Raw genomic sequence first — 12001 nt, forward strand, 5'->3', positions numbered from 1 at the left:
CTTTTAAGCTGAAGGAGGGTAGGAATTCCACTGGCAGCATCTGAGGGAAGGCAGTATTATTCACGAACTTTCTTTCATTGCAAACAACAAAGGGAAGGTTGAAGAAGCTGTCTAGAAAAACCACAAGAGAAGGGCAGTTCTGTATGTCTGGGAAGCAAAAATGATGAGTAGTGTCTTCAGGGTGCCATTTTCAGGATGAATGCACTTGCATTTACAATCCTTGAGTTGCACAACTTTTAAAGCCAATTCCTGGAAAAGAAATTTTAATCGGCCGAGGAAGGACAGATTGACAAAAAGTCCTACCACATTTACACAGAAAGAGAGAGATGTAGCCACTCAAAAAATGAACAACAGAGTGTTGTTACCGAAAGAAGGTAGTGCAGAATAAAGCATAAGCAAACAAAAATCAAATGCCCACTTCAGCGTCTTGTGGAATGTGACTGGAAAAAACAGGTAAAGCGAAGGAAAAATAAATAAGGTAAATAGAGTGTTAGAGCAGCCTGATTTGGCTGAAGCACAGGATGAATAGATGACATCAGAATGAGCCAGATTTTGGCTTCCTGGTCCTCTTCCTTTTCCTACACACCCCACACCATCCCAATCACTGAACTACTCTCCCCAGTTTACACTAAGCTTATAAGGTGCGTGTCCATTCTGGAAGCAGTTGACTCAAGGGAAGGGAAAGTTTGAGGCAATGGTCACGCCCATGAATGAGGGATGGGACCACTCCCATCAGTTATTAGCAATCAGCACAAACATTACAGACCCTGGTGTGTTTCTCCCTCAACCTTAGGAAGAGTGTCTCACTTTAGCTATGAGGCTAAGACTAGCAATTTGCCTTAAGGAATATGCCAAGTAGATCCTGTCTATCAGAGCCGAGCCGCATCTTCATTCTTTGAGTCCTCAATATGGGCATCCAAGTTGTGGAGGGGACAAAGCAGGTGTTTTGGGGAAATTTATGAAAACCTTAGAGGTGTACACCAGTTTCCAATGGTAACATTTGGACTTTTTCCCCAAATAATCCATGGGAGTTGCTCCCTAATGCTTCCATCACTTCCTACCCTACCTTTGCTCTGAACCCGGTGCCTAATAATTTGCGTGCGCTTCCCTTTGCTCATCTGCAGTGTGAAGAGCTTGAATTAAGTTCTCTCCTAAGTGTTCTTCGTAAGTTCTACTTTGGTGTCAGGTTGAAAAGCTTGTTTGGGGTCATGTTGAGAAAGGACTTGACTGCTTTGGGCAAAAAGGTTTAGTCTTCAGATTGTAGATTATGAAAGTTAGGGACATGTACTTTAGAAGCAGGATTGTAGGCGTCACATCCCAGCTCTCTCATTGACAAGTGTCTGATTTGAGAAGATAATTTAATCTTTTAAGCTATCGTTTTATTTTGTAAAATAAAGGAAATAAAAATTTTTCACATGGTTAAGTAAAATAATTCAATAATTTAAAAAATATAATAGTCAGTGAGAGCCTCTGAATTTTTTGAAATTGAGTACAATGGCTAAAGACTGCAGTGTGATGGTGAACTTGACACTTCTGTGCTTGACAGAATGATTGATGTAGGCATCCGATAAGTGACCACATCTAGGTATCATGAACAAATGGCAAAACAGAAACTCTACAGACAAGCAATAACAGTAAAACCAAAAATTATAACTATGGCAAATGAGAGTGGCTGATTATTTATTTTAATAACAGATAAAATTTATTGAACACTCCCTATGTGGAATGCTGTAGTTTTTAGCTTGCTTTAAAATGTTAACTTAGAAACCTGAAATCCGGTGGTCTTGAGACCCAGACTCTATTTTTCAGCTCAGCCGTTGCTCACTGTCTGTCACTTAATTCTTCTCTAATTGAAGTTTCTACTTAAAAAAAAAATACGCCTTTAAATATATGTGTGTGTATATACATATTATATTTTCACCTGTATGTAAAACATTTCTATACACATGTATATATCAATTGTGACCATGTACAGTTGCAAATAACAGAAAACTATAATAGTTTTAGAAAATGAGTATCTACTTTTTCTCATATGAGAAATCTTAAGGTGTGTGTCACTGATATTATTTTAGCTGCTCAGGGAAGCCATCAGGGACCCAGGCTGTTTCTAACTTCTACTCCAGTATCCTTAGCACGTTGGACTTTTGGTTGTGCACGTCACTGCATGGTCAGAATGTGGTTCCTGTCTCTCAGAGAGCAAGTCTAGCGCAATGAATAAAGAAATCCCCTCCTCCATGTTAGGTCTCGATGTCCGGAACATAGCCGTTGGAAGCTCAAGGGCAGCTAGAAAGTGGGGAGCTGGATTGTACGACTATTTCAGACCACTGTCATCCATGTGCCTGGGCTGAGCATCTTTGGGCCTGAAACTAAATGACGGTTCTTTTTTTTTCCTTTTTATTTGTTTATTTATTTATTTATTTATTTATTTATTTATTTAAAATCCTGGCCCTTTACCCCTGCCATCCACAATATAATCATCTCCATTGTATTTGGGGAGCTCAGTTTGCTGACAGCAGTTCCTACTGTAAATCTGATTCTACAGAGGGTAGCCAGCACTGAGCTCTTCAAGGATGCTGTTGCTCCCCCTACACTTGCTTGCTTTTCTTTTTTTTTTTTTTAAAGATTGGCACCTAGGCTAACAACTGTTGCCAATCTTCCTTTTATTTTTTTTTTTCCTGCTTTATTTCCCAAACTCCCCCCCCACCCCCCGGTAAATAGTTGTATATCTTAGTTGCAGGTCCTTCTAGTTGTGGGATGTGGGACACCGCCTCAATGTGGCCTGACAAGCGGTACCATGTCTGCGCCCAGGATCCGAACCCTGGGCTGCCGCAGCGGAGCATGCAAACTTAACCACTCGGCCATGGAGCTGGCCCCTGAATCACCATTCTTAATAAAAAAGAATAGAGGAGAGAATATTGGGTAGACAACTGGCGTAATTTTCCATGAAAAGGATAGCAAGTAAATAAAATCACCTTACTTGAAAGATGCTGTGATAAATTGTGAAGGATGATAAAGTATTTGTGAACTATGAGGCAAGAATAATCCTTCCAAAGCAAATGAGATCATTCTTGACAACTTATTTTAATTTGTGAAAGAAATTTTATGTTAATTCTCGGGAGCTTTTGTAGAAAAAAAGATACAGCCAGTCATTGAATGAATAGATAGACTTTTGTTGTTGTAGTTTTCTTATCTAGAGAAACTCTTGAGAGGGCTGATAAAGTATATTTGTGGTAGAAGAAATGGCTTAAACTGATAATATATTTTCGTGGACAAGAGGCATCCTGAACTACAAACTCACCCTGAGCTTATCTGTGTCATGGTAGGTGAGTGATTCTAGCTCGCTTTTGTGGACAGGCTACATCTGTTATTCTATAGTTAGCGTTTTCTCAAGCTGCCAGAAAGCATCTCATCACTTGGCATGTCCCACATATTAAGACAGAAAGAAAAAGAGACAGAAGATGGAGCACAGTTGCTGGAAGACCTGTAGACCTAGAACTCGGCAGAAACGATAGCTGAGAGCAGTCATGGGCACGATGCTCGCCCAGGAGATGGAACAGATTAGCAAGGGGAGGCATGTTCTACTGACCGAAAAAGACCAAGGGACGAAGACAGAGTTTTAGGATTTCTAAATTATTACCTACTCCAGTGTGATGTCAGCAAGTCCAAGATACCTGGAAATGCAGGGCATTTAGAGATGTAAATAATGGGTAATTCTTGGTAGGTGTGATGGTAGTTTCAAGTGACTTTCATTTCTGGCTACTCTGCTTCTTTGAGAAAATGGTTTTGCATTTGGAAAATTGTATGTGCAGGCATTCTGGAGGTCATATTTATGTGCACGCAATAAGCAATATGTTTTCCTTTGATGTCATTTATTTTCCACTATCATATTATATTGGGTAGAAAAAATAGTTTGAGACCATTTTCTCAAATATATGAGATACATTGCTTGGAGAGTAGAATGTTGATAGTCAATTCAGTTGAAAATACTATTTCTGACAACATCTTACTGAGACTGTGCTAGCAGATTAGGAGAGAACTGGAACAATGGATTTTGAAAACTTCAATGATGTTGCAATATATAACTTGCAAGTACATTAACTACTGTTTGTGTAAAAAGTGTTTATGTTGCATATGTGCACGCCCACATAACGCTATTTTACGTGGTCAAGGTGGCGCAAATAGATGGATGAATCTTAATTTTGAGATTCAAAAGGATTTGATGAGAGCTTGGTTTTTGTGACTATTACAGATTTCCTATTTTCTCTATCTTTCATTCTTTGTCTTGGTTCAGCTACCCTAATATGTTTGAAAAGATAAGAGTTTCAGGAATTCTTATTTATGTTTTTATAGGTATTTTGATTTATGAATTATTTTTCCAGGTATAAGAATAAGAAGGGACTTAGATAAATCTTCATAATTTAACATAATTATCTTTAAATATTAAATTAATCTTTGAGAAATCCACAGTATTGGTTTTCTTCCTATGGCTCAGTTTATTTTTCATTAGATTATAGTGGCAAGTAGATTCAAAATTATTTCTATAATAAAAATAATAATGTGATTATTTTAATAAAATAAGAAATACCTAAATTCTTTCAAACATTGTCTCTAGTTAAAAACATCTGCATATATTTTATAGGACAGAGAAATCACTTTGATTTATTTTATGAAGTGAGTAAAGCATTAATATGTGTGTAGTTTTTTTTCTTTTAACTATTTATATCACCCCACTTATCTAAATCCGTAGTAACTTTAAATAACTTTGAAGTCTTCTCAAACCTTGAAGACATACTGAGTGAAATAAGCCAGTCATAGTAGGGCAAATATTATATGATTCACTTATACGAGATCCCTGCAGTAAAGTCATAGAGACAGAAGGTAGAATGTTACTTGCCACAGGCTGGGGAAAAGGGAAAATGGGGAGTTTAAAAAAAAAAAAAAAGAAGCTCTTTTTAGCCATGCAATGAGATATACTATGACAATTTAATATTAGTTCAAGGGTATTGTGTATCTTTTGCCATAATGTAGAATTCCTTCTAAGTGAAAAATAAATTAAAGAATGCATGTAGAACACTGAGCACAGACCTGGCAGACAATTCTCATCTCAGTAAATGTTATTTCTTCTTATTATGGCAGTGTATGTTTCAGAAGGTCAAAAGAGCAATGTGAAATAACTCAACTTTTAAATGAGTTTGTGAATATATTTATAACAAAATCAAATTACATCCTTAAACTATTTTCCGACATTCTTATTAAGAAACTTTGTTATTCTAGGAGGAATCGTTGATAAGGATCTTCGTCACTACCTCAACTTACGATTTCAGAAGGGGTCTGTTGACCATGAACTTCAGCAAATCATTCGTGACAACCTCTACCTCCGCACAGTGCCGTGTGAGTACAACAGGGGATGCTATTTTTCTTCTACGTGAGCAGGTCAATGTTTAGCTGAATATCCACTGTTTAAAAGAAAAGTTCCATCTCACTGATTCTTTATAGTGGGCGTTTGGAATGGAAAACCAATCTGAGATATGGAAGTTTCAAGCGCAAAAGCTCATCGTGGTGGTTGTGTGGTGGTTGTGTGGTTTACGATGAAGTCGTAGCCAGGAGAGACTCAGGTTTCCAGGCTGTAAAACCTGACTGACTTCTCGAGTTAGCATTGATAAATAGGAATTCTAGTCCAGGATGTTGGTGATTCAGAATGAATCATGAGTGAGTTAGCACTTCACACCGGGAGACAGGAGAATGCAAATTCAATTTACTAGCTGAAACAGCTGCTTTGTAAATGAAACCTGCATAGTAACTCCCGACCTCATCTCTGTTGGCAACAGAGGAGCCTCACAAATGAAAAGAAAATTATGCATTGGAAAGGAAAGCTAAATGTTCTGTGACTCTTAGAAAGTGTTGATGTTGACTGCTGGCTACAGACTTTTTATATGCAATCTATAGAAATCCACAGACAACAATCCCTGATTATGAGCAGGTGCTAGTTTGAAAAAGAGGAATTGGTAAAATGATAAAAGTCAGAAATCAACTTCTTAGCACCTGCTTTAGCTCACCTGAGTATCTATTAACTTTGGAACAATTCAAGGACTTTTCAAGTCAGATCCTACATCCTAGATAGATATCAGCATCCATATCCGTCCGGGTAGGTTTTATGACCCCGGAGACTTTCCAGTCTCTCCAGAAACTCTGATCTGTGGGTGTTGTTTGTATTCCTTTTGCTTCAGTTCTGTTCTGAACTTTAATAAACTCAAAGGTATGGGCTCTGGAAGGTTGATACTAAAGAAATAAAAATGGTTAGGATAAATGAAACAAATAAGCAAAGAAATATTATTTTAATTTCTGAGATTGAACTACCAGAACTAAGTAAAGTGGATAATTCAGCACCCAACTCTTTTCACCTACACGTCTCTGGAGGGGTGCCCTCTTGCCATTGTTAGCATGGACAGTTTGTCAAGCAGGGCATCACTATCAAATATTGCTAAATGAGAGCACTTGCTGATTGACATCTTGTCGCTCCAAATGCTACCTCTGTCACTGTGTTTGTTACTTAAGTGAACAGACTTTTAGACTTTTGCTTTAAAACTAAAAGTTGAGAAAAGTGCGTCCCTAAACTTATAAGTTTGACATTAGAGTGATGGGCAGAAGAAGATGGATTAAAGTAAGTGACTGGACTATTTATAAGGTAACGGGTGGACGCATTTTCAAAGCTGTGATGTTGTCAGTGCAGCCATGTGAATTTATCTTTTGTGACATGAAAGAAGGGAGATCTGAAATACTGAATAAAGAATCCGGGCACTTTATTATGTTTAAAAGCTGAGGGAAACAGATAAGAGGCTGACATTCAGGAATGCTTGTAGTCCTTGCTGAGGCAATGACGTAAATAAGGAGACTTAATTAAATATGAAGATAATAGGAGTAAATTTTGCATTAGTTAATTAACTTCTTAAATAAGTCATCTCTCTTTAGAGCACCAAAGAAATACTATGAAGGAAAAATAAATACAAGGGTAAAATAGCTAGTCTTATATGAGTAAACATAAAGAGTTTCGTGATATAATTTCAGAATAAGGTCATAAATTCAATTAGAAATCCTTGAATAGCTCCTATAAAGGAGATGATTAGAAACTCCATGAGTCTGAATATTATGATGAAACAATTATTCTCTGAATTTGTAGCTATCACTCCTATTAGCCAATTCCAATAATACCGTTCATTAATAATGCTCTTAACTTGGCATAAAAGTGAAAAAACACCTGAGATAGAGATGGTTCTGATTTATATTACCTGTAACCACTTCTATATGTATGAATTGGACCTGGACAATCCACCATCTTCACTCACTATATCCTTTAATGAAATATTCAGACATTTTCAGAGTATGTGCAGCAAAACACGTGTTGATAGTGTGAAATATCCTGCCATTGCTTAGAAACTTACATGTGTATCCAGCATATCTATTGGCCTTGAGTAAAGAGTGACGTTTGTTACATATTCTCTTGGGTTAAAAAATTCTTACTGGTTTTCACGTACCCAACACCATAAAAGGATAATGTGTTACGGACGAACAAGTCACTGCTCTTGCACATGTGTGCATTAACATGTATACCTCTTGTTTAATCTAGTAATGGCACCAGGTCCTGGATAATTCTATAGAAATGGAATTGTAGTCAACTTGTAACTGTGTGAGGGTGGCTTACTTTTTTTCCTAAGGCAAGACTCATATGAGTAATTCTGCTTACCACCCACACATTACTCCACCACCTCCAACTGCAACTAGGAGGAAAGGAATGGAGTCTTGGAGCTGATTTCCTTGGTGGCTAGTGAGCAAGAGATAGTCCGAGGTGAGGGCTCAACAGCCATCCTCCCCTCATACACATACACTGAGCCACATCCAGTTGTGGACCACTTGGGTCCTGTACCATCTCTGGAGGAAGCCTGGGCTGGCTACTGGTTGATTTCTGAGCTAAACAGGTGAGGTAATCAGTCCAGGTCTCTACTGGGCCTTAACTACAAATAATACAACATCCATCATTCTGTTCCCTGCGCCAGAAGAAGGGTTGACTGTATTTAGCTTTTTCATCTTGTTTCCCCAGAACCTTATCTCAGAACCGAATTCTTCAAAATTGTGTATTTTTAAAGCTTTGTCTCCAGCTGTAGAAGGCCGGACTTGGCCACAGAGACAGGACTGTTGGACACATAGTGAGCATGAGTGTGTAGACACACACACAGACACACACAGACACACACACAAAGGCTGTCGTGGGACCACTTCATCATTCATTCGTATTGAATCACAGAGAAAAGATCCTTAGGAACTGACTCGATATTTTCTGTAGAACATAAGCCAGTCACATGATTCATATCCATTAAAGATTTAAATTTGTACCTAAATAGGTGTCTTTTAGTTGCTAACTGTACAATTTACATGGGGCAAAAAAGGGTCTTAAGAGGACCCTGGTATCCTAAAGTGAAAGTTAATTTTTAAATAAAAATACTGTAAATAAATCTTTCTACCATTAGATTTCAGACTATATAGAATTTTTATGTAATGGGACTTGAGGAGAAATGAGTAAATAATGATGAGACCAAACTGTTGTAAACTGGAATGTGATAAAGACTAACCAGGAAACATGTATATAGATAAAGGGCTCGAAAAGAGGTTAGAATATCCATCAAACGGGATTTCAATTACCTTGATGGTGTACAAAAGACCATTTCAGAAGCACCAAGTTCAGAGCATCCATTTAGAGATCAGACAGGATTGTTTCATCATGGCTGTTAAGTGTACAAAGCGAAAGCAGCATGTGTTGTCCTTTGGGTAATATAGATTCCAAAGTATATGAGGGAAATTAGTGGAATTAATCCAGAAGAATACTAAGTTAATTTTCAAATGTTCAAAGAGTGAAAATGGAGTTTATTTTGGTTTCAGTATTCTGCTGAGCATCACGATTGCATGCGGTGAACTCCTGAGTCTAGTCAACCATCGTTAAACTGGCTATGCTTCTTAAATGTGAGGAAAAAAATCAATTTATTGGTGAAGTTCTGGTTCCTTCTATCCTTAATATTTACTAGAGATACAAGTTAATTTTCAGGGCAGGCATGAGCACAGAAATACATTTTTGATACTTTTTCCCAGTATACTAGATGACATGAGGAAGGATTTTGATGACCAATTCTAAAGATTTTGAAATGAAATGGAAAGTAGTTAAAATTAAACTTCTCTCCCAAGACCATACTTTGTCATTTGGTGAGATGGTTTTATTGGGAAATATTTTAAACTTATTTGAAAGCAAACAGAAATACCAGTATATACCAAGTAAAAGAAAAAAAAATCAGTAAAACTTGAGGTCTAAAACTATTCCATAAACAGTGAATAAAATGAAAAACATAGATTTAAGATATGCAAGAAATTACTTTTATGGAAGAGCTGATTGAGGTGTAACTCACAGTGATGTTTCTACGTGTTTAAGCACTTTGAGTCAGCATAGCTAAGTCATGTTAAAAAGAAGCATTGTCAAGAATAAAACTGTAAGGTTTTCCCTATATTTTAAAAAACTCTCTGTTATGCTAAATTATCTTTGGTGGAGAAGCAAATAGAAGCAGGCTCTTTAAAAGTTATGGAAATTGTCTCCTTTTAAGAAGTGCAGTTAACAATGCACCGAAAGGAGCAACTATGCAAGGGGTCACCATCTCTTCTTCCCAATTCTATAATTCCATACAGGACTGTGTCAGAGAGTACTATTGAAGAGAAGCGAGCAACCATACCTCTAATAAAAAGTCTGAAAATGCAGAGCTTTCTAGTATACTGCATGCAGAAAAGTAATTTGAATTCTTGAGCAAAATTCAGTACTTTTAAAGCTTGCAAAAATATCTGTTAATATTCAATAAGGCAATATGCTTTTGTGGACGTGAATGAATTTTTCTAATTATTCATAATTTTCGTCATGATGGTACAGTTCTAAGCATGTGGATGAAGGGAGAGTAACATCAGCCTGTAGGTTATATCACCAAAAAAAATAAATTATCTTCTTCCAATAGAATGAGATTCTCTGAGTTGAAGGTGATCAAGAACATGCTTAATACTCAGAACATGTTTAGGCAACATAGGCTGTGTGCTGGGATGGGGGGTTGCACTATAGGAAGGTATGGGGCCACAGGACTAGAGGTGCTGGATCCAACTGAATTTTAAACCAACATATTGCAACAGCGATATATTACATGTCTGTTTCAACCTTAACCTCACTGCTTCAAATAAGGATCATCAATTTAGGAGCTCTTTTTTGAAGTTGCTTTTAGAGTGTGAATCATATTCTTTCACAATTAGTTTAGGATCAAGTTGCCAGATTTTTGTTCTTTGAAAATGAATTTGAGTTTTTAAGATAACCTGATTATATTTGGTGCTAAGTGTTGAGAATAAGGTTTATTAGAGAATAAGTATGGTTATTAGCATTGTGGGACAAAAGAGAAGGAAGTCTATAAACAAATGAAATTAAACTTCTTGAGAGATTTATAAATTACCCTCGAAAGCTAGGCCAGAAGAAGAATTTCAACAGCTTCTGAGCAATAAGTACTTGAAAGGATTCTACTCATTTACTCATTCAGAAGTCTGCCTGCCTGGTATATTTATTGCAAACGCGTTACTTTATAGAAAGCTATATTTGTTTACCCTCTCCCCTTTCTCATTGAGAATGGTAAGACCCAGTTTCATGTCATATATGTGAAATACAATAGATTTTTTTTCTTTTTTTCAGTGAACAAAATGAATGCATCTTTCCTGGTCAGATAATAGCATTCATTGGTTTGGTTGACAGAGAACTCCATAGGAGAGAAATGGCTTCAAAATGTTGCTTGAAACGGAAAGTCAAGGAGCATTAGAAGTGATTGTATTGATTTATCCATTTGACACCACAGGGCACTAGTTTTAGAATAAAGGAACAGATGTGGCTCAAAAGACAAGCAATAAACACCAACAGTGAACAACCTTACTGATCTTCCCAACCACATCAATTTCCGCTCACCCTGACTTGATGGGCTTTTTCCGTTCCTGTGACCCAATCTTTCCTCTTTTGGTTTATATTTCTTCCTTTCCTATTCATAAGAAGGAGGCTCTCCATAGGAAATCTAGACTGTAGGCCACGGGTAGAGTAGGCAGATGGTATTTCACTCTTGGGTTTCAGTGGTTCCAGTATCTGGCCCAAGAAAGAATTACAGATGAGTGCCTGAAGCCATCTTTCCACCTGCGGAAAAGCCAGTCGTCACTTTCAATGGTAAACTCCCCCTTCAAGGAGCCCAGAATCTGCTCCATGCAGGATTCAAATCTTAGCCCAGTTGGATATAAGAAGGTCAACACACCTCATTGTCCACCACTGTGCTTTTTCAATAGGAAGAATTCGGACTCTGTCAGATTCAGACCTACCCAAGTTTCCAAAGTCTGCTGACTGTTATGTAGGCTTTTGACAGTGGACACTAATGTCACCAGGGGACTTTAATGCTTTAGATTTGCAACAGAATAGTCAATTTCTGATTCAAATGCACTTGTCTAAAAGAACAACGAAAAAGGATTAATAATCATGATTACTGATATTCTAATGTCTAGTGCACTACTCAAGAGTTATTTAGACGTTGCAATTGAGCATTGCTACAGCCTGGTGAACAGCAGTAACCCTTGGCTTTACCTATTTGGCAACATGGAAAGAGCACTCATCTAAGAAATGAGAGCCACTGATTCTGGTCTGGGCTCTGACACTAATTACCTATGAGATCTTGGTCAAAGGCCTTACCTTTGGGACTAAGGGGAGGGAGGAGAGAGAATAAAATGTACTCTAACGGTTCCTTCTGCTCTGAAATGTTGTAGTTTTCTGATACCAGTGGCTTGCTTTTCTTTATTTTATCATCATTCAAATCAGTTCATCAAATTGGCTTAAATTATTCTGAGTATGGAATGCCCTTGATATTGAGCAGGTGTAAACAGCTTATGGAAACTGAAGATATATCAAAGA

At 37.4% G+C, this 12001-nt stretch overlaps 1 protein-coding gene across 14 annotated transcripts in view; it reads left to right on the plus strand.

Annotated features, from left to right (window-relative positions):
* Positions 1-12001, plus strand: part of MAGI2 (membrane associated guanylate kinase, WW and PDZ domain containing 2) — a 1262944-nt gene that overhangs the window by 355075 nt on the left and 895868 nt on the right. For all 14 annotated transcript variants that reach the window (XM_070265334.1, XM_070265337.1, XM_023640142.2 and 11 more), the window contains one exon: positions 5275-5391. In XM_070265334.1, the coding sequence (XP_070121435.1) occupies positions 5275-5391 (117 nt within the window). The remainder of the gene's footprint in view (positions 1-5274; positions 5392-12001) is intronic.

This window comes from Equus caballus, chromosome 4 (genome assembly GCF_041296265.1).
Source record: "Equus caballus isolate H_3958 breed thoroughbred chromosome 4, TB-T2T, whole genome shotgun sequence".
Classification (NCBI taxonomy): Eukaryota; Metazoa; Chordata; class Mammalia; order Perissodactyla; family Equidae; genus Equus; species Equus caballus.